The sequence below is a fragment of the Bombyx mori genome, chromosome 3 (genome assembly GCF_030269925.1).
Source record: "Bombyx mori chromosome 3, ASM3026992v2".
Taxonomy (NCBI): Eukaryota; Metazoa; Arthropoda; class Insecta; order Lepidoptera; family Bombycidae; genus Bombyx; species Bombyx mori.
The window spans coordinates 6,350,348-6,374,429 of record NC_085109.1 but is presented as its reverse complement, the minus strand read 5'-3'; the positions used below and the strand labels follow the sequence as shown (position 1 = coordinate 6,374,429).

The window sequence follows — 24,082 nt, the reverse complement described above, 5'->3', positions numbered from 1 at the left end:
TAACATTTTAAATTTTACACTGCTTTAGAAAATAATCAGTTTTTTTTTATTTCCTGAACATTTTACATTTTCAGAGATGTGCCCTTTTCGAAATTGCATATTAAATTACTTAGAAGCTATTAAAAGGTACGTGAAGACAACGCGGTGTTGGGTCATGATATCGCGTTATCTGAACTCGCGTTGTAGCGAAGTAACGCGTAGAACGCGTCACGCCCACTACACGGACTTCGTACAACGCGCGTAGTGAAACAACCGTCGATTCAGTTAAGATGGATAGCTAAATTTATCTAAGCCAACGGCCCTTACGCCTTTTGATAAATCAAAAATCATCTTCGACACAAAGCTATTTATGGCCTACAAAAGCAAGCGTAAATCCGACCAATCTGACAGTGAATGATCGGTGGCGTTCACAAACATTATCAAGGTCAGCCTAAGAAGCTATTTCAGCTACACCCAGAGCCTGGGTGGTGAGTTCACGGGTTCAACCTGAGATAAGTCGTTAATACTAATTTTAATTTGCGTAATTACTGGTGGTAGGACTTATTGTGAGTCCGCACGGTTAGGTAGCACCACCCCGCCTATTTCTACCGTGAAGCAGTAATGCGTTTCGGTTTGAAGGGTGGGGCAGCCGTTGTAACTATACTGAGACTTAGAACTCATATCTCAAGGTAGGTGGCAGCATTTACGTTGTAGATGTCTGTGGGCTCCAGCCACCACTTAACACCAGGTGGGCTGTCAGCTCGTCCACCCATCTAAGCAATAAAAAAAACTGGCTACTAGTTAGCAAGAGCAGTGCTTTGCGGAATCCACCACCGGATAACGAGCCGCTGTCAACAACCTTAAGAAGATACAGAATAGACAAGGCTGTATGGGCTAAGTTCCCTTTGCCTTCCCAAGTTCATTGTGATTGTTCATTGAGATCAAAATTAACCAAAAAAATAATAATGCCAACAACCTAAGACTCTTTTCACAAATTTTAAAAGTATAATTTTAAATAGTTCTTAAACGAACTGTTGTTACCTGTAAATTATATTTCTAGAATGTAGATAGTGGAAGGCCTCAACTACACAGGCCGTGTAGAATCTTGTCGTTGCGTCGTCAAATTGTCCTAAGAACATACGTAATGATATTGTAAAGCCTTAATGACAGTTATTAAAATAATTATAATAGTTAAGTTCAAGTCTCGCATACGGTCATTTGGCTTCAAACTAAGATGATACTATGGAAACCAGTGGCATACATACTTATATACGTTTAAATAAATATATGTATATGAAACACCCAGGCAAAAAGCAGACAAGTTTGTTCATCACACGAACATTTGCCTTATGTGGGAATCGAACCCACGATCCTTGGTCAAGCCAGTCGGGTGCGCTAATTACTGCCCTGCTCAGTCAATCGATTAAAATAGGTTACTACGTTACGTCAGGCGGGTACCAATTTTTTTAATGAAATACGTACTCAACAAATGTTCACGTTTGACTTCCACGGTGAAGGAATAACATCGTGTAATAAAAATCAAACCCGCATAATTATAATTTGCGTAATTACTGGTGGTAGGACCTCTTGTGAGTCCGCGCGGGTAGGTACCACCACCCTGCTTATTTCTGCCGTGAAGCAGTAATGCGTTTCGGTTTGAAGGGTAGGGCAGCCGTTGTAACTATACTTGAAACTTTATGCGTGGGTGGCGCGGTTTACGTTGTGGATGTCTATGGGCTCCAGTAACCACTTAACACCAGGTGGGCTGTGAGCTCGTCCACCCATCTAAGCAATAAAAAAAATACTAGATAAGAATGGCATTGAAAATTTGTTATACTGACCTCGATCTCTTAAAATGGTCCATAGCTCTCCACCGAGGCAAGTCTCCATCAACATGTACAAGTACTTGCGATCTTTGAAAGTCTTGTATAGCTTCACTATGAATTCGCAGTTCATTTCGGACATTATCTCCTTTTCGGACATTATGTGTTGTTGTTGTCTCGTCTCAACGATCTGGGCCTTCTTCATCTGCTTTAAGGCGAAGGAGCGACTCGAATCGCCTTGGATTTGCACTAATTCCACTCGACCGAAGCCTCCGATACCCAATGTAGCGATAATGCGGAGATCCGAGAGACGCAGGTTGGCGAATTCTTCGTTCAATCTGTAAATAAAAAATAACACACACAATTAGAACTACCCGCAGAACCTCAGAAAATAATCGGAGAAGTTATGATATTCAATCATAAATTAATTTCTGATGTAACTCACAAATCTAAATATTTTGTGTGAAAACAAAAATATTCCATCGCAAAAACAACAAACAAAAAATATACAATTCCGTTTTTAAAATTCCCCCGTAAATTTGCTTTAAAATTTGTCTAAAACAAGTACCGGATTGTAAGTCCTGCAATGTTCTAACAAAAAAATAACGATATGCCCAATCAGCTCGTGAGCCGTGTCGCTGCTTTATTAATTGATCTTTGTATTACGGATCCATTGTGCTATTCAACCTTCACGATACACGTAACAAAACCGCGGGAAACACGCTAATTGTTATCGTCGTGTGGTTGTTGAAGAATTTTCTTCGTTCACGAGAAAAATTAATTACAGGTAATAGCTACAAACTTGCACTTAACAATAAAATTTGACATTGATTTTATAGAAAGCTCGAGGAAATTATTTTACATCTATTTGAAATTATGTGGTGGTATTTTTAAATATTTTTACGATGCCGTGAATATTATATTTATTTGTCCTATGCAGATAATTTAATGTTTGTAAACTGACAAGTATTATTACACTTTTTCGATTCTTTTTTTTTCTGTTATATTGAGTTCACGTTAAGAAAGCATCGGAGCTCATAAGCATCGCATCGTGAATTTCCCATCCATGACAACATTTGAGATCGAAGATACCAAATTTGTATGATATACATACAGTTTGATCACCTTCTAAACCGGAAAGCAGCAGGCTTTGTCGCATAGTTCGATACGATTACAGTATTTTATACCATAAAATTGAGTATACAGAGTGAGAGTACAAAAAAACATAACGTCCATAAGTTTTTTCATGAATACAAAAAAATATTCTAATCGTATACTTACCATCAAAGTTCCAAGTTCAGTAGCATTAACAAAGATCATTTATTAATAACAAAATCTACACGGCACTTTAATGACATTTAAAAAAATTATGATCCAATTTAGTGTACCTTATCAATTTAGTGAAATAGTCAAAGAAGGTAAGTAATATATAGCAGATATAAGATATCGAATCGAGGTGACTCAAAACGGAATTAATCGAATGTAAACTTTTGCAATATTTTGACTATTCTTCGCTTAAGTTAAACTTCTTTTCTTTATAGCCTAATTTTTTGTTCAATAAACTGTACTAGTTAGGTCGTTTTTTTTGTAATTATCGCAGAAGGGCAGACTAACTTTCGTTCCACCCAATAATAAGTTGCTATTAGAGCCAATGGTAAATTAAACGACATGACGACATGAATGCCTTATTCACCATAAGATGAAGTTGTATTCAAAGCGCAACCATATGCGACTGCACTATCCCAGGTTATTGCAACAAATTGTCGAAAAATAAATAATGAATTTAACACCTACATATAATATAGAAGTAGTTAATATAGTACTATGAATAGTAGCATAAATCAATATTAGCTTTTCCCAATATTAACTCGCATAGAAAACCTTTTTAATAAAGGCAAATAGATCGAACATGAAAAAACACTGACTTTGCTACACCCTTCAATAAATGCAAAACCAGAACGAAAGGATGGCTATTATAGATACGAAAACGTTGAATGATTATGCAACGTACTAACTGTAGATAGAAATAAACGCTATTAAATAAAAGTATATATATTTGTATAATGTATTATAATATAAAGTAAGTATATGTATGTGTGTGTTTATTTGTATGTATATATTATATATTGTTTTGTATATTGTAATACGTATATATTATTATATGTAAAGTTTACTGTATGCACTAGGTTTGTGTTCCTAATTCTTCTTTCCTTCTGCGAGCCTACCGGAAGAGATTTCAACATGAAATAAGTAGTGCCCTTGTATTCTTTATTCCTATTGTCGTGTTTTTTCTAACTGCTGTGTGTACATTATATTAAATAAATAAATAAACGCTTTAACGCTTACCGTTGTCTGTCATCACCCAGATCCTTGTACTTGGTTCGGATCTCGTCCAGTGTGGATATCAGCTGATTGAATGTTTCCCTGTCTATAACGAGACAAGTCGTGCCGTCTGGTGAGTCACAGACGATATTCGCCGTTCGGAGGTCGTCCCTGTAACGCCGAATGATAAATAAACGAGTTTAGTTTAGTTTTATAAATAAACAAGCTGTACCCGTCCGCTTCGCTGGGCATTTAAAATTAACATTATTATTTCTCACCCCCACAAAGATCCTTATCACCCGCAACTGATGCAGGGAGTTCAACACTCATATAAATATATAGCCTATCCATTAAGTACGTGTATTTTCTACATGGATACCAAGTTTCAAGTCAATCGGATGCATGGTTCAGCAGTTATAACGGAACATCCGTAAAAAACACTGTAGATTTATATATTAGTATAGACAATTGAATTTAATGAGCAGAGCCAATAATAATGATGAACCCGAAATAGCTCCCTTGATTCACATAACCTTTCAGAGTCATTAGTTTGGTCTGTAACTTGAAGACTGTGACATATCTGTCTGTGACTAAAATATATAAGAGTTTTATTAATATAGAAATCGGCCCAAATTATTTCAAATATGATTACTAAATTGTCACAGAAACTTATCACATTTTTATATATAAGTGTGTACACAATTGAGACTATGACCTCATGTCTTAAGGTAGTGGCGGCATTATCATTGTGACGTCTATGGGAAATGCTAAGCACTTTAACTAATAACGGCTCATCCTTCACAGAAATAAAACATAAATGCTTATGAATTTCAATAAGGGTACATACAACCAAGTAAGTACCCTCATTTAGTGTTATTAACACTTACACATACGCTTATTAAATAATTTATCAAAACCCAAAAAGTTCTTAAGCAATAATTGTGTTGAAAGAAATTATTTCCAATTAGTTCTTACACGATCACGAACTTGATTTATAAGTGACCATTGTAATGTCACTAAACATCAAACTCTGACGTTGAAGGCTTCTTCTAATTAAAGTATTTTTTTGTCGCACAAACAATTTTAACAAGACGATAAACAGGATTCGGAGTGAACTAGCGAGTCACTACAAAAATGAGTTAATAATAATTTAACTAATTTTTCAAATAATTATTGTATTCATTCTCAGTTCTCTGATGCTATTAACATTAAATATAATTTTAACACAGTTCCATTGATTCTTAACTTTAGTCTAAAATTGTGGAAAGAAATCACAAGAAATCTATAAAGAGGAAAGATTTGTTTGTTTGTATTGAATAGGCTCTGAAACTACTGAACCGATTTGAAAAATTAAACGTAAATACGCTCGTTCATCTTAAGGCATATAATTACAATTTTATTTGTATTCGAATATCGGTTGCCTTATCCTTATCCTCTTGACAAACGGTTTTGTGGAAGATGTTACCGGCAAGGCCGACAGCAGAATCCTGCTTATTTTTTTCGCGAAGCAATCACGTGTTCCGGTTTGACGCTCTTCAAACCAGAACCGGACGGATCTTCAACAATATAATTAGGATTTCGCCTTTATGCATCAGTGAAAGGTAATGTTCACGATATGATATCAGTACACCTTTAGTGCCAAAAATAATAGTAAGTACGCTGGTAGTAACAACCGGATTTATCACCAAGAATTCTTAATCTAGAAGTTAAATTTAAAATGATCAACGCCATGAAAAATTATCACTGAATGTACTTACCCTTGTAAGGCCTTCTCTCCGAAGAAGTCTCCTTTCGTGAGGGTTCTGATGAATTTCTCGTCGTTACTATTCGGTAGTTTTTGTGTAACTTTAACCTGAAAATAAAAAATGGTACTTCACAAAAACCGGTAGATAATAAGCGGCGATTATCTCGAACACTGCCACTGGGCGTTTCAAGAAACGCCTTACTGCCACGTTATATTGTCATAATATATAGCTTAACGAATAACTATTATAATAAATCGTAATCGAATGAACTTAATAACACGATATTAGATTTGACAATTACACGTATTCGAATTAAAATAAAATGAAGAAATGCGTCCTTATTTAGATATACAGGTATAGATCTGATTTCTGTACGATAATACTTTTTTACTGGTGGTAGGACCTCTTGTGAGTCCGCGCGGGTAGGTACCACCATCCTGCCTATTTCTGCCGTGAAGCAGTAATGCGTTTCGGTTTGAAGGGTGGGACAGCCGTTGTAACTATGTATACTGAGATCATAGAGCTTGTATCTCAAGGTGGGTGGCGCATTTAGATTGGAGATGTCTATGGGCTCCAGTAACCACTTAACACCAGGTGGGCTGTGAGCTCGTCCACCCATCAAAGCAATAAAAAAAAATGGTTTATCGACGTGTATTAAATTAACAGCCTCCGAGTTAATATATCACATAGCTAGTACAGCTTACTCATCTGGGAAAAAATTATTTTAATGTCGGTCGACTTGAATCGCAGGAAAATAATTATGACGTATTTTTTATTGTTCATATGTTGTACAACCTCACGGCTAATCTGGTGTTAACTGGTTACTGGAGCCCACAGAAATCAGAGCATGAATATCGCCACTCGTGCACCATAAAGTCAAAATCACCAGTTCGGAATCAAAACCGACCTTACAGCCAGTAATGGCGGGAAGACAGACTCTAAGCATTCATATTTTAAAAAGATATTTAATGAGTTAATTACAATGAAACCAGAAAGGTTAAGAACTGAGTAAAATTTGAAATGTGAACGTGATTTAATAATTCTGAACCTTATTTCGCTTGTAATTTTTTTAACTCAAGTATTAATATTATAAATATATACCGTATTATATCAAAGAAGACTACCCTCAATCAGTCTTGCAAAAAAGAAAAGAACTACAGGAGCAAGTTATAGCAGAAAGAGAGAAGGGTAATAAAGCCATTATTAAATACGACAAGCTTGTTCTACTAAATAATTTATCCAAAGACCCGAAAAACAATAAAAGAAATCTATCAGAATCTCCAGAGAATAACACAATCAACCATGCCGAGCAGATATCTCAAGCAAACAAAAAGAACAAAACCTTGGCTGCCCACATAATCCAAAGGTCTTCAAGCTTTTCCGAAGGTGGAGTAAAACCGAGCATACTAAACTATCTAACAAACAAAAATAACAAGAAAATAAACACACAAGCCAACACCACAAATATATAGCAACGAACCGACCAGCCTCAGCCAGAAAACAACAAACAAACTGAAAAATGTACATTAATACAAAACACACATCTTCCAAGCCGGCTGGTCCCCGTGGAAGAGTACGACCACAACCCTCCAGGAAAACCACAAAAACAAAAAACCACTAAACTGAACAAAGACTTTAAGAATTGTATAAAAATTGGAACTTATAATGTCAGGTCTCTGTCATCAATACACCGATACTTAGAACTCAATAATGCATTGAAAGATATAAAATGCGACATACTAGGACTCTCAGAAACAAGAAAAATGGGCTGCCACATAGAAGAGTATTCAGACTATGTTTTCTGCTATATAGGAGAAACAAAGGGATTGTATGGAGTCGGATTTTTAATAAAAAAGGCATGGAAAAACAATATAACTAACTTCACTGGCATTTCGGAGAGAGTAGCGCTACTTCAAATGAATTTTGGCGGACTAGACATTTCTATAATTCAGGCATACGCACCCACGGAAAAATCAGACGATACAGAAATACAAAAATTCTACAATGATCTGAAAAAAGCTCACACACTATCCAATGAGAAAATCATAATATTAGGAGACTTCAATGCAAAAATAGGACAACCCAAAAAAGAAGAAAAACTCGTCATGGGACAGTACGGGCTAGGCCAAAGAAACGAAAGAGGCAAAAGACTGCTAGAATATGCATTGGAATATAGACTAGCAATAATCAACACTTATTTCAAAAAAAGACCAAGCAGAAGATGGACTTGGAAGTCACCAGACGAAAAAGTTAAAAACGAAATCGACTACATCATGACAAATGTCCCAAAAATAGTCCAAAATTACGAAGTTCTCAACAACGTAAAGTTTCAAACAGACCATAGACTACTTAGAGCAACAGTTCTATTGAGTCAAGTGAAAAAAAATAGAAAAGGCTTTAAACCACCACCAAAAATCCCAAAAAATGAAGAAGAAACAAGATACTACATAGACAGCCTCAAATCGAACATCGATACCAAACTAGCAGATACCAGAAACGTTCAATCTTACTATGATGCGCTAGAAAAAGCTATAACAAAAAGTTTAACTAGCAAAAACAATACAAAAAAAGAAAAACGACACAAAATATTTAGCGAAGAAACACTAGCCTTAATTAACAAACGCAGTGAATTAACTCTAAGAAAGAATAAAGATGCTGATACAAAGAAAGAACTAAGCAAATTATATAAGGAAACTAGCAAAGCGATTAAAAGAGACTATAGTAAGCACAGGCAAAGAATAATAACAGAAAATTTAAATGAATTCCGAAGCACAAAGAGAGCATTTAAAGAATTGAACTTAAGAAAAACTTGGATACAAAAATTAGAAGGCCAACATAAAGAAATTACAACAAGACAAGAAATCGTACAGCAGGCAACTTCTTTCTACCAAGAATTATACAAAAACAAAAATAAAACCATCAAGGAAGCCAACGATTCACACAACTGTTATAACACGGAAACAATTAGACCTATAGAAGAAAAAGATACATACGCCCAGCTGAAGCATCTAAAATCAGATAAAAGTCCTGGTCCCGACGCAATAACCAATGAAGCTCTGAAAATAGGCGCACCAGTTTTACTTAAGCCTCTCACAGAATTATTCAATCTCATACTAGAAGCTGAAATCGTACCAATCCAATGGTGCACGTCGGACATCATATTACTATATAAAAAAGGAAACCCCCTCGATATCAACAACTATAGACCAATTAGCTTACTGGCAAATATATACAAAATCTTCTCATCTATAATTCTTAAACGCATAACACAAGAGATTGAAAAGGCACAACCAATAGAACAAGCTGGATTTCGTTCTGGGTTTAGTACACTAGACCATATACAGGCACTAGAACAAGTTATAGAAAAATACGAAGAGTTTAATAAGCCACTCTATCTAGGTTTTATCGACTACAGCAAAGCCTTTGACAGCATAAGCCACAACTCTATATGGAAATCACTAAAGAAATTAAACATAAATTCGAAATATATAAATATTATAAAATATATATACAACAACAGCATAAGTTATGTGAAGCTAGAATCTAGAGGTGATGCAATTAATATTGAAAGAGGAGTCAGACAGGGGGACCCCCTGTCACCTAAGCTGTTTATCGCGGTTCTAGAAGATGTATTTCGAAACACAGACTGGAAAAATAGAGGTATAAAAATAAACAACAGGTATCTAAACCATCTCAGATTTGCGGACGACATAGTTATGCTGTCTGAAACAGCAAATGAATTACAAGATATGCTCCGCTCTCTTGTTCAAGCGAGCTCACAAGTAGGATTAGAGATGAATGCTACAAAAACCAAAATCATGACAAACAGCATAGAACGACCCATCAATGTAAAAGGAAAAACTATAGAATATGTCTATAGTTACATCTACCTAGGCAAACAAATATCATTTTTAAAAACGCACAATGAAGACGAAATTGAAAGAAGAACAAACATAGCCTGGAAAAAATTTTGGTCACTCAGAGAAATTTTAAAAGGAGACTACGCAATAAACCTTAAGAAAACTGTATTAGACACCTGTATACTGCCTTGTCTACTGTATGGCTGCCAAACTTGGGTATACACGACAAGAGCAAAACAAAGAATCACAACAACACAAAGAGCTATGGAGAGAAGTATACTAAACATAAGAAAAATTCAAAAAGTCAGGAGCAAAGTAATAAGACAGAAAACAAAGATGACAGATGCCCTCACACAAGCTCTAAAATTGAAATGGCAGTGGGCAGGTCACGTATTGAGATACACAGACACCAGGTGGACAGTCAACACTACAATCTGGAAAGGGCCAATTGGCAAAAGAAGGGTAGGGAGACCGAAAAGACGATGGGCTGACGACATAACCGAAATAATAGGAAAAGACTGGCAAACGATCGGCAAGGACAGAGATCAGTGGAAAGGACTGGAGGAGGCCTTCACCCGAGGAGGGGTCCATATCCAATAACAAAAATTAACTCGTACTAACATTTAGACAATAAGCATTAATAACTAACTAAACACTAACAAATAAATACCACATTGCAAATGTAAGTTCAGGATAAGGAAATACAGGCTTTTTTATTTTTATTTTATTTATACCGAATAGAAAATTCTTTAACATTTTGATGATAATGCATGGTATTCGTCAATGTATTTCATACGAAGCGTCGTATTACAATACATATTAGCAGGGAGCAAAGTCTGTTCGTTAAATTATTAATAAATCTGCACTTAGTATTGAAATATAAAACACACAACAATAACAACGAGGTCCGTTTATTTCAAATGATAACAATCTATTCAAATAATAATTAGAAGATGTTGTTTGATTTCGGAACGTCAAAATTGTCAACGAGCGACGTCCGCCATGACACTTTTTCCTTTCAATTCCAGCCGCCAAGGGCGATGCATCGATTTAATATTTCTGTTAAATTCAATCTTTAATTTGTCCATGAGCTTCTTTCGTAACTTCCCCGTTAACGGAACTTGACTATGTTTTCTGAGTTACTCTTCCCTACCAAATATCTAATCTGAATTGCAAATCCAGCGCCGACCACAGACATGGACATCGCAATGAGAATGTTGCGACTCACTTCGAGATACGTAGTCGAAATTTCACAACTGTATAAATAAAATGTTAGATGTGTGCCGTTGTGCACGTATCGGGCAAAAAAGTACCGAATATAAATCGACCTTCTTTTCTAATTTTTACTTCTTAGATACTTGATCCTTAAAATTTATTACAATATAATAATAATAATAAATAATAAAGCCTTTATTCAGACAAAATCCTTTTTTTTAATTAAACTATTATCATTTTTTATCTGTTTGTCTATTATAGACATAGGCCTGTCCAACTGTCTCCATAAGCTCCTATTTTCAACTGTTCTCGTTAATGTGTTGCCGCAACTGCTTTAATGTCGTCCACCCATCTTCTAAATCAGTGATTATCAATCTTATTTCTTTTACCGCCCCCTTTGAAAATCAATTATTTTTCAGCGCCCCCCATTTTTTATACACCCCTAAAACTTTAAAACCACAATTTTATTAATTTAATTAATAAATGTGGTATTAATTTTAGTAAATGTAGTACCACGTAGTACATATATATTTGTAGATGCTATTATTGTTTCTTCATATTATTACATGTCCGTACATTGCTACAGAGCCTGTATTTACAAATTTGCAAAGTAAAAATGAATTCTTCTCATCAATATGTTTGTTTAAATTCAGAATTACCAAAATAAATTGCTAGTTCACTGTACTGTTACTATGCTAATTTATTAGAACGAAACTATTTTTGTTGATTATCTTTCTCATTAATATAAGATTCTCATCATAAGATAATTAAAAATTTATATTTCGACTAGTAAATAATACTACTAACAATAATAACTTATTAAACTACGAATAAGCTAAACCTGGAAGTCGTAGAGGATTTCATTTATCTGGGCTCCGTCATAGCTAGTAATGGATCCTCCGAAAAGGACCTCAGAAGGCGGATCAGTATGGCAAAGAGAGCTATGTCCCAAATGGACCGTGTTTGGGTGGCATTTTTCTCTACGGCGCAGAGACTTGGACCCTCAAGAAAGCCGACCGCCAACGCATCGACGCGTTTGAGATCTGGTGCTGGAGGAAAATACTCGGGATTCGTTGGACAGAACACAGAACCAACGAATCCATTCTTACCGAGCTCAAGATTCCAATGCACCTCCGCACTACATGCGCGCGGAGGAGTTTCGAGATCTTTGGACATATCGCCAGAAAGAGAGGTGACAATCTGGAAAAGCTGCTGGTAACAGGCAAGGTATGCGGGAGAAGGCACAGAGGCAGAAATCCAATGCGCTGGTCGGACCAAATACGCTCCACTCTCAATACCTCAGTCCACGTTGTTATCCACACAGCCGAGGACAGGCAGGAATGGCGCAAGATGATGCAGGAGAAAGTTATTAGAGGAGGCCACGACCCTCAGCACTGAGGATTATCGACGCAAGAAGGAAGAAAACTACTAAAAATAAATTAATATCATTTCGTATTATAGATAAATATGGGTAATTTTTCATAGAATTTTAGTTTATAATTTAGAACTGGTTCAAATAAAAACCGCCGCCTAAGTCAGCGTTTTTATTATTTGTAATAATTAATATCTATACTAATATTATAAAGAGGAAAGATTTGTTTGTTTGTATTCAATAGGCTCCGAAACTACTAAAGCGATTTGAAAAATTCTTTCACTATTTGGAAGCTTCACTATTCCCGAGTGACTTAGGCTATATTCTTTTTTAAAAAAAATTAGGTATCCTTACTAAAACTCCAATAACCTAAGGTGTACAAAAAATTTACCTAAAATATTATTTACGTCGCGTGCCCTACGAAAACTATTGATAATAGAATAAAATAATGTACTACGACCTTGGAAAAAACATTCATTATTTACAAAAAGTGTCGCGACAGCATATGTCTAACTATTATAGTTATGCCGCAATAAGTGTTCTTTTATTTAAAAAATGTTCCTGATAAGACATAGAGTGCCCCACTACCTTCGCCGACTGGTGGCTTCCTACTTAGAGGACAGATCGGTCACGTGTACTGAGCACGGTGGGATCGTGCACAGGTTCCCGGTCGTCGCGGTGTTCCACAGGGGTTGGTGCTCGGCCCCCTTTTGTGGAATATCGGGTATGACTGGGTACTGAGAGGTGCCCTCCTCCTGGGCCTAAGCGTAATCTGTTACACACACACAGACGACACGCTGGTCATGTCCCGGGAGGGAGTTTTGCTGAGTTTGCTCGTCTTGCCACCGCTGGGGTGGCGCATGTCATCGGCAAAATCAGGAGATTAGGCCTCGACGTGACACTCAGTAAAACCGAGGCCATGTGGTTCCACAGGCCGCGGAGAGTGCCACCTGTCGATGCCCATATCGTGGTTGGAGGCGTCCGAATCGGGTCGGGGTGCAGTTGAAGTACCTCGGCCTCATTCTGGACAGTCGTTAGACCTTCCGTGTTCACTTTCAGAACCTGGTCCCTCGTTTGTTGGGGGTGGCCGGCGTGTTAAGCCGTCTTCTTCCCAACATCGGAGGGCCTGACCAGGTGATGCGCCTTATACGAGGCGCCCGCGTGGGGCCAGTCACTGGCTGTGGGGGTAGCAAAGTTGCTGCAACGGCCGCAACGCACCATCGCGGTCAGGACCATCTGTGGTTATCGCACCATCTCTTTCGAGGCGGCGTGTGTACTGGCTGGGACGCCGCCTTGGGTCCTGGAGGCGGAGGCGCCCGCCGCTGACTATCAGTGGCGGGCTAACCTTCGTGCCCAGGGCGTGGCGCGTCCCAGCCCCGGTGTGGTCAGAGCGCCAATTGGGTGAATCGTGACAGAAGACGCCTCATTTTCCGGCTCACGCAGGTACTCACTGGGCATGGTTGCTTCGGTGAGTTCCTGCACCGGATCGGAGCCGAGCCGACGGCAGAGTGTCACCATTGTGGTTGCGACTTGAACACGGCAGAGCATACGCTCGTCGCCTGCCCCGCATGGGAGGGGTGGCGGCGTGTCCTCGTCGCAAAAATAGGAAACGACTTGTCGTTGCCGAGTGTTGTGACATCGATGCTAGGCGACGACGAGTCGTGGAAGGCGATGCTCGACTTCTGCGAGTGCACCATCTCGCTAAAGGAGGCGGCAGGGCGCGTGAGAGATGCACAGGCCCGCCGCCATCGAGCGGGGTCCAGGGAGGCGAATCTCGCCCAAGCCCTGGCCCTCTAAGTGCTTCGGATCTCACTCACATGTCGGCCTGGAGACCGGCAAAGGGGGCCTAAGAAGACGACGTGCAAGCTGATCTGCACACGTTTTACGCATGAGCATCCGGGTAATGGAAGGCCGGCTATCCTCAACCCACGTTGGTTCTGACCCGCGGGGTATTCCGTAGGATAGACCATTCTAACCGGCGCCATCTAGGCGGGCTTCGGACAGCCTGCCGACCGAGAGGGCTGGTGGTCGTGGCGCCGACAACCACCAGTCCGGCGTCCCGAGGGGAAAGGTGATGGGAGAGATGTGCTCCGCACTAAACGCTTCACTTTCCCCCCTTTGCCTTTTCATGATCTCTGTCTCATGCGAGGTTTGGATGCTGGTTGTTGAGCGACAAGAGGTTTTAGTCGGTTCGACTCCGACATGCCCCGCCCTGAATCCCCAGTGAAGGGCGGAGTCCGGCGATTTCCTCTTAACAAAAAAAAAAAAAAAGTGTGGCACTCGGGAACTGCGGCGGTAAAGCTATTGCATAGCATTTTTAATTAACTTATGACATTATAATTAGACAATGATAATTTAATATTAAAACAATAATAAAACAAGACCACGCTATATTAAACCTTAATAAAGGCAAAACCTTAACTGTCCCCTTCATACTCATAAGCTAAACCGAGAGAGAGATGGGCAGACTTTTTATGATGCGCATGCAGTGTGACGTCACGCCACGCGCTTATTCACAAACACTACACAAGCGCAACGTGTGAATGTGTTGAACGCGAGCTACATGGTAGGCGGAGTGAGGGATGTTAGGTTTTTTTCGTTACGGAATTTCATGATTCGGTCGCCGCGCTCAAGGCCCGCGATAAAAGCTATGCAATAGCTTAAAAATGTATGAACTTGTAATAAAATCTCCTTGGCTATACTATTTGTATCTGGCTGGTTTTGGTATCATTAAAAGTTTAAGTTCGAAAGAAGATAATTCCAAATTAAAATTAGGATGTTTGTGTGATTTTATTTATTTTTCGTACTGTCAAGATGAGTGAATCTCATGAAGATATTCGATACATTTTAAAATTTTACTACAAAAAAGGTAAAAAAGCAACGCCAGCCGTAAAAAAATATTGCGATGTTTATGGACCTAGTGCAGTGTCTGTGAGAGTAGCACAAATTTGGTTTAAGCGTTTTCAATCCGAAAATTTTGATGTCAAAAATACACGTCGCTCTGGTCGCCCTATTGGGACAAAATCGATGCCATTTTTGAAAAAGTGGGGCAAGATCGGCATATCAGTAGTTACGACGTAACTGAAGAACTTGGAATTGACCACAAAATAGTTATGGTGCATTTGAAAAAAACTGGGTACACAAAAAAGCTCACTGAAAGAAACCTAATGAACCGTGTACTCATTTGTGATTCTTCATTACGACGTAATGAAACCGAACCATTTTTGGAGAAGTTGATAACTGGTGATGAAAAGTGGATCACGTACGATAAGAACGTACGAGAAAGGTTGTGGTCAAAGGCCGGTCAGGCTTCACTGACTCTAACAAAACCCGGGTTAACTCGCAACAAGGTGATGCTGTGTGTGTGGTGGGATTGGAAGGGCATTATACATTATGAGCTGTTACCACCAGGCAGGACCATCGATTCTGAACTCTACTGCGAACAACTGATAAGATTAAAGCAAGAAGTTGAGAGAAAGCGGCCGGAATTAATCAACAGAAGGGGTGTGGTTTTTCATCACGATAACGCTAGAACTCACACATCTTTAGCCACTCAACAAAAATTCAGAGAGCTTGGCTGGGAGGTGTTAATGCATCCGCCGTATAGTCCTGACCTTGCACCTTCAGATTTCTACCTGTTTCGGTCTCTTCAGAATTCTTTAGGCAGTGTCAGGTTAACATCACGAGAGGACTGCCAAAACCAATTGTCGCGGTATTTTGATCAGAAGCCCCAAATTTTCTATAGCAATGGGATCATGTCCCTACCTACAAGATGGCAAAAAGTTATCGAACAAAATGGTACCGACATACTTTAGTTAAATGCGAATAAACTATATTAAAAAATGTTGTGAATGTTCTTAAAAAATGCGAAGTAACTTTTTCCCCAACCTATTATTATATAGAAATAAAATAGTAAACAATGTTTACAATAAGTGAGCTGTATAGGCTTACTATACTATTTGACATTGGACGGTAATGGGTAAAATAAGTAAATGAAATTACAAATTTTACAGCGCCCCCCTAACCCACATCAACGCCCCCCATTTTTTCCTGGGCCCCTTAGCGCCCCCCTCTAGGTTTCAAACGCCCCCCAGGGGGCGTTATCGCCCACTTTGAGAAAGACTGTTCTAAATGATCTACCTCGGTTTCTTTTTCTATCTCTCGGATACCAGTACATTAAAGTTATACACCATTTCTCCTGTCCTTTTATAGTATGCCCCGTTCACTTCCATTTAAGTTTCCTTATCACAATATGCATAGTTTAAATAATAATACACAGCAGAACTCAATAGACGGCGTTATTGCTTTTTCTGTATCACAGTATGATTATGTTACATGATTTATTATCAAATATGTTTCCAAGCTCGTATGAAGCTAAAGAGGTCTCCGGATCACTGGTAAACCCCCCTTCCAAAAAGTACAAATGAACGAACTGACAAATCAACAACATTCAACGGCAATGCCACCCTTAAAATAGGAACAATGCAATTTTGCGGCCAAAATAGTTAATATAACAACATTATCTGTATATCCACCCGGGCCTAATACGCCCTACCACAAATTACTCTTACCTTACAAAAAATTTATCACATCACTGAATCCATTCTTATTCTCATCAAAACGTTCCTAAACAAAAACCGGCTTAACGAATGTAAATCAAAAACGGATAAAAAAAAAACTTTTCTGATATAACGACGGAAATGAATGAGATAATAATACACCTTGAAAACGTAGAAGCTAGAGGCGGAGTGATCTAAATAATTTCACAAAAACTACTAAACGGTAACTTTGTTACAGTTGGACGACGTTTCAAATGGTGGATTTGTTTTCTTGGAAAACTAAATGTGACTAATTTATTCGATACAAATAATAGATCATAAAATTAGTGGCCTGTGGTATTAAAATAAATAATAGTATAAAAAACTAAAATAAAAAAACACGCTTTGTAAAAAAATCAACTATTTTTTAAATATTATATTCAACATTTAAATTTATTAAAATTTATTTTCTATTTTTTTGTTGAATTTTTCATAAAACGTGTTTTTAAAACTATTAAGTATTTTAACATCAATTCCTGCCTTATCGACTATAGATAAAAATTATATAAATTGGCAAAAATCTTATTTTGCAAAGTGAATAATGGAATGATCTTATCAAATTAGTGTATTGTCATCGGTCCTCGATAGTCTACAAGGTTTGAATGAAATCTGGCCGTTTAATGTGGGTCAAACTCGCGTCTAAAGGAGTCAGTTACAAACATACAAACATACATACAAGTGAAGCTAATATAAAGCGTGTAAAAAGGATAAATTATGTGCTTTCCATACATAAATTCATTTTCATTTGAAAAGGTTTAGTCATTTTTCTCCTTATTTCAAATTAATTGTGAACAAATTACTATTCCCTGGAAGTACTAAGTACAATCGATGGAACAATAATCGAAAATTTGCCCCACAGAAATCTCGCTTTCTTTAGCTTATTACTTCTTAAAAAAGTCATACTTCACGTTTTAAGGACATGACATCAGCTATTTCAAAGCAATTGAGATTTATTTCTATGGGCTAGGTTTTGATATTGTCTTTGGCTCTCTTAAAATTCTCTCTTAAGATTCTCTGAAGCTTAAAATTTTGAATGTGTCTGTCTATAAGGAAATTTCATACACCATCTAATCCGAAGCTAACGCTCGTTCCCGATTAAAGTATCAGCAAGTTCGGCCATTTTTTCCTAGGTAAATATTTCCTCTCACACTAAGCATTGTCTTCATAGTGTTCTCACAGTAAGGCCCTACGCTTCTCGACCAAATTGGCGATCAAAAAAGTCCTAAGGACAAAAACAATAATCTAGATGGGCAACAAAAACAATTTTTTTTCCCCAAACTAAGCTGATGGTCTAGACCTAGAGAGACCATGTCAGCGTCACCGGGCTAGAGAAACAACAAGAAGTAAGACGAAGTCGTTAAATCATTTATATATACGGGTTTCAAAATGATTACTCACGGCATAGAGAAATAATAGTTTTCGTAACGATTGTGTCATTACCGCAGAGTTTGAATGAACAGTGCGATTACTTCATGGCAAGGAGACGTTTGAATGTTATATTTCTCTGAACAATAAGACAAAGTGACCAAAAAACATTTTAAACGTATTTTACAATACAATGTTGTTTTCCTTCATATTTGAGCAAAGTGAATCGATTTGGTCACGTACACTTTTGATCGGCATGATGTCATGTTATTTCTATAAATAGTATGTAGTTTTAAATGTCACATTTGCTTTAATTGAGTAATTAATGTTAAGTAATTATTACTAGGCAAACCGTGATACTTTTTTATGTTTGAGAGATTACTGGTGGCCCGGAGGCCTTTCCAGTTTTACCAGGGCAGGTGGACGAGCAAGGACTCAGCCTAGAGGGGTGGAATTTGCTAACAGCTACCCGAGCGCCTCCAAAGGAGACCTAACAACTTAAGAGTAGCTGCTTCGCAAATGAATCTACTACCGGATCGGAATCGCGACCTGCTGAGAAGATCCGGTGAGAAACTCAGCGGGCTGATATGCTGCGTTTATCGCTTAAAAATACACTTTTTTTTTATAAAATATTTGTCGCACAATGTTAGTGGTCTTGCATCAAGTGCCTACAATTTACAGAGTTTCAACTAAATGTAATCAATGAGCCACGTATCCATAGATTAGTAACTAAGCAGTATTGTTTTTGCGATGAACGAAAAATTTGCATTTCAAAAGACAAAAATATAAAACTTGTATGCTCAGATATTCTAGATTTAAATAAAATCACCAAAAATATCAGTGAAGGTAGAAATATATCGATCAAGTTTCAATTCCTTGCATACACAGAAAAAAAAATTCACTAAATATCGTTACGCTAAACTTTATCATAAAATGTTCTAAATAAGCTCTTTGGCAAAAGAATGTCCAAACAAAATAGTTCAAACATTAAAACATCTTTCAGTAAGAGATAAAACATAATTTCCCACAGTGTAATATTATAAAAATCCGGCCTCAAAATACCGTGCGCATAACCCTCTCGCCCGCAGTCAGTGCGCTGACCTTGTAGTCACAATAGCCTGCGTTTCTGGCCTCTAACTTCCATATTATGTATTCTAAAGTCACATTTTAATTATGACATTACCAAATTAGAATGTTGTGTTACCAGTACCAGTGATGCAACGCACCGAAGGAATATTTTTTTTATTAAGACCCACCAAAACAACGTGTCTTTCAAAACTCGCGTATTTTATTCTACGCATTTTTCCATTAGAACTGTATTTCGGTAATTTAGTTATATCGAAATGTGTTGAGTTAACAAACGCATACAATTTACATTGGTCAAAAGCAACAATCACAGCTTGCAGACATTAAATGCCAAGGTGAACCTCTTGTACAGTCACCGCGTCTATACAAAATGTCGTGTAGATAATTATTATAATGCGGTTTGTGAAAATTCTCAAACACGTCAACGGCTAGATCATAACAATGAGTATAAGAGCTGCAAATATTATAAAAAAGAGACGATTTAATTTGTTATGTCTTAAATGGTTTGAAAGCCGAAATGCGACGAAGACAGATAAAGAAAAATTCAAATTATAAACCATCCACGAATTATATTTACAAAACATCTCACTGAGGTGTGGTCAAGGGTACAGAAGACACGTTCCTTCGACTAGCGTGATGTCTCGAAAGTTGAACCCAACGAAAGTGAAACTCTAAACTGATTAGAGAGAACATCTTCGTATGAAACGAAATAATTTCTAGTGAGTGCGACGTCATTGAAATAAATAAGTAAATGTCGTACTTGGAACGCTTAAGCTGATGACAAACGTCATTATTAGCACAAGACGTCTTGAACGCTTAAAAAGTGATGTTTAAACCACAAAATTAGAAAGTCGGCATGCGGTTGTGGCTACATTTTAATTGTATTTTTAATCGAAACGTTCGTGTATGTGAATGAGAAAATATTGTTGTATTATGTTTATTAGGGTTTCATTGTAATGTACCACAAAAAAATTATTTAAAATGATATACCGCCCATAAATGGGGTATTAGTTTATCATTGCGACCGATAACAATGGAACTAAGTTGTACTTCAAGGTAAATTTGATTTTCTTTATTGAATTCTATATTGATTGATATTATACTTTAAATGATGAAATAAAATTATGTTTATGTTCATAATAATATGCTCTCTTCCCTATCTTTCCTTTCGATGTCAATTGCTAAATATGGTTATTCCTCATTCATTTAAGGAAATTTTAAGCACTAGAATTGCGAAATCAGCTCTGCCTCTTGTCTATAGGTATCCATCATTTACTTTTAGATCCTCATCGTCCATCTGATGTACGCTGTATCCTACCCACTGCCACTTTAACTTGCTAATTCTTTGCTAAATACCGATTTCTATTTTTTTTGGTGTGTTTAAGAGGTTCATTTTATTGCTAATAAAATACATTAATTGTAGACTTTCATGTCTAAACATTACCATAAACACCAATACTCGACCAAAATAATGTACAAATTTATTTAAATTATTTAAATTTAGCATATCAATAGCAATGATTTTAGTTACAGAAATCTTTGTAGTGAGGTGAACATTGGCTATTTTCTCTTTTTGGGTACTGGAAATGATTGGACGCATTGATTAATTAATTACTTAGCATTTTTATGCTGATAGATTTAGGTCCACTCTATTGAGTTATGTGGTTGATCACCCGATAAAAAAGGCAAATCGAAGATGACAAAGATGACGAATAAAAACAGTAGTTACCTGTCCTTTGGATATGATGAAGAACGTGTCACCTCTCGCACCCTGTCTAATAATATAGTCTCCATTCTGGTAATGAGTCTCTTCCAACACATCGGAGATTTTAATCAACGTATCTTCGGGGAAGTTCTTGAAGATCGGTACACTGTAAAAAAATAAAAGATCGTTAATTTCGTTATTCAATGACGTAATTACATCAATAAACCCGCCATAATGTTACGTTGCTGTAGAAAGTGAACAATCTGGAGTTTGAATTGTAAAACTAAATCCGTATAGAGCGGATTTTGCTTTGTTACCAAATACTTTTGGATACTTCGATTTGTGATGCCGCATGCCGGTACTGAATTGGTTTTACATAATGCATTATATTTTGGACGTCTCTTTTTAGTAATGTAATTTTTATTTTTAAATATTACAAAAGCGGTACAGTGTGTTATTTGCATACTTGCTAGAACTTTTTTTTTTCCCCGGCAATAGACAAACGGATCGACAAGCGAATTTTTACGAAGAGATAGTTTGTTCGGTGGAGTGACTTAACCTACTTTTTGCCTTAAAATACTGTCGTGTTACATTTTTTAAATTTCCAAATTTAACACACTCAAACCTAGTACAGGGTGGGGTACTAATGGTTTTACAATAGATACAGTAGCGTGATCACCACTAACTACCTTGCGACATGAAATAGAGCTATCAATTTAATTATACTTTGTACTTTGCAGCGAGGTCAGCGACTCATTTCTAGGAAAATATGACTTTTATCCGACCACTGAAAGAATGCGTTCCTGGCGGGCTATGGTTGAGCGGGCGATCTTGCTCTGGGGCGGGAAATTGAGATTTTAATTAAAAAAAATACTATTTAAATACCCTACTGATAAATGATGATACATTGAGAAATAAATAATTTTGTCAACTTTGGGTGAACTGTGTAATTTTGTGCTAGTGTTGAATAATCGTTATTTATGTGATTTTGATTTAGCAAACAGGTTGATTTGATTTAGCAGGTTTATTCATTATTTTACGTCACAATCGCTAATCCTTCAAGTTGTAAATCAATTTTTAATTATTTATTTATTGTTAACATAGAAGTAGAAACACAATCCTGATTTGCATTTGTGCTTGAACTAGGTAATAAAACCTGTATCTCAAGCAGCAAACAATCAATGAATATTTCGCGAAGAAAAATCTAAAACGGGGGCCTATGCCGACACAACCTCAGTGGTATGTATATGATCTTCGACGAATGACATGTTAGCAGCAATGATCCACGACCTAATCCTTTATGAAAAAATTTTACTGGATTAACCCAAAAACTGTACAAATCCCATCGACTCTCGGAGCTTTTTAGCATTAATTTTCAAAAGTAACTACTTTTGCGTAATTCATAAAGAGAATAATGTTTCTTTGTATGTTTGTTATCTTTCTGAAGCAATACTCTAGCAATAAACGTTAATGATACAACTATACACTGTTAATCTTTGCTACTCGATTTCATTTGGTTTATTTCCATAATTTATATTTACTGAATCAAATACACATTTATATACACTTATTTATATACGCCAGTAACTATTGAGTAAGAAATTACTTAATGAAATCCAAGGACCTTGCTTATTCTCACCGACGTGCGATTTAAAATTGCCCCGCTTATGATACGATTAACTTAAATTTTTTTCAAACGCATGAAAGAATGACTAATACAAAATCAATTAACAATGCAGTGAATTTTGTTGACGCCAAAAATAATTAATCATTTAGAAATATAATTAAAACAAAATGTTGACTATACAACATAATTAGCCAGTACCGTAGTAGACCTAAGCGTAAACACCAGATCTTTAGACGCTCCGATGTTTATGTTTTCCCTACCTCGGTTCTAGAAAAATTAGCCATATGACACTCATAGTTTTAGTGATGCAATACGAGCGGACAAACGTGTGGTCTTAATTAAATTCTTGATAAGCCAAAGTCTAATAAAGAAGCAAGACCAAACTCGTACGCATTGTTACGAAAACTCTTGTTACACGATTATAAGTTACTTATAGTACCTATAAGTACCTATAATTGATATTTAAAATATGTCGAGCTATTAATTTGTACTTAATAATTCTAATACTAGTTGATTGTAATTCTTAATGAGTGGTTCCATTTGTAGTTAATTATTGGTGTAAAATAACAAATTCCAGTTCTCCATGTAATGTTGGAATGCGAATTGGATAGTTTGGAATTCAGGATTTACTATTTTGATATAATAGCCTAATAGTAATTTTGGTAAATTAAAAAATGTGTTCTCCTTCTCCTCCAAAATCCCTCAGTGCCTTATGACAAAAGTGTAAAACCAATGCGTGTTACCAGTGATGACTTACGGTTCCGGAATGTGATGCTTCACAAAAGATCTTTTTACGAGGCTTAGTAGCAAGCTATTGAGAGGGCTATGCGTGGTATTTCTCTATAAGACCGTATCAGAAATGGGAAGATCCGTAGAAGAACCAAAGTTGCTGATATACCCGTAGGATTAGCAAACTGAAGTAGCAGTGGGAAAGCCACATAGCGCGAAGATCTGATGGCCGATGGGGCAGAAAGATTCTTGAGTGGAGACCACGTACTAGCAAGCGCAGTTTGGGACGGCCACCTACCAGATGGACCGACGACTTAGTGAGAATCGCTGAGTCAAGTTGGACACCGGTGGCAACGTACCGACCGCACCGGACATCAATTGGGAAGGCCTATGTTTAGCAATGGACAGGCTGAGATGAGTCTAATAGCTCTTTTGAAGGACCTCAACTATTTCGAGTAACTTCTACTACGTCCACAGTATCTTCCATACTTAATTTGTTTCAGTGGCTTTTCCTGGTAGTAGGACGTATAATAAGCCCGCACAGGTAGGCACCAGGTCACATTACCCTGGTTTAAAAAAAAATGAGTAGATGAACTATGTATATAATGCTTAAAGCTTGTAAATTGATAGACGTCACAGCGTGAATACCAAACATT

At 37.1% G+C, this 24,082-nt stretch overlaps 1 protein-coding gene across 1 annotated transcript in view; it reads right to left on the bottom strand.

Moving 5' to 3' along the window:
• Window positions 1–24,082, bottom strand: part of PKG-I (protein kinase, cGMP-dependent, type I) — a gene marked incomplete at its 3' end in the record, with an annotated part of 123,830 nt that overhangs the window by 7,283 nt on the left and 92,465 nt on the right. The window contains 5 exon segments of the mRNA NM_001043586.1: window positions 1,021–1,108; window positions 1,821–2,140; window positions 4,149–4,295; window positions 5,882–5,976; window positions 21,095–21,236. Of these exon segments, the coding sequence (NP_001037051.1) occupies window positions 1,021–1,108; window positions 1,821–2,140; window positions 4,149–4,295; window positions 5,882–5,976; window positions 21,095–21,236 (792 nt within the window).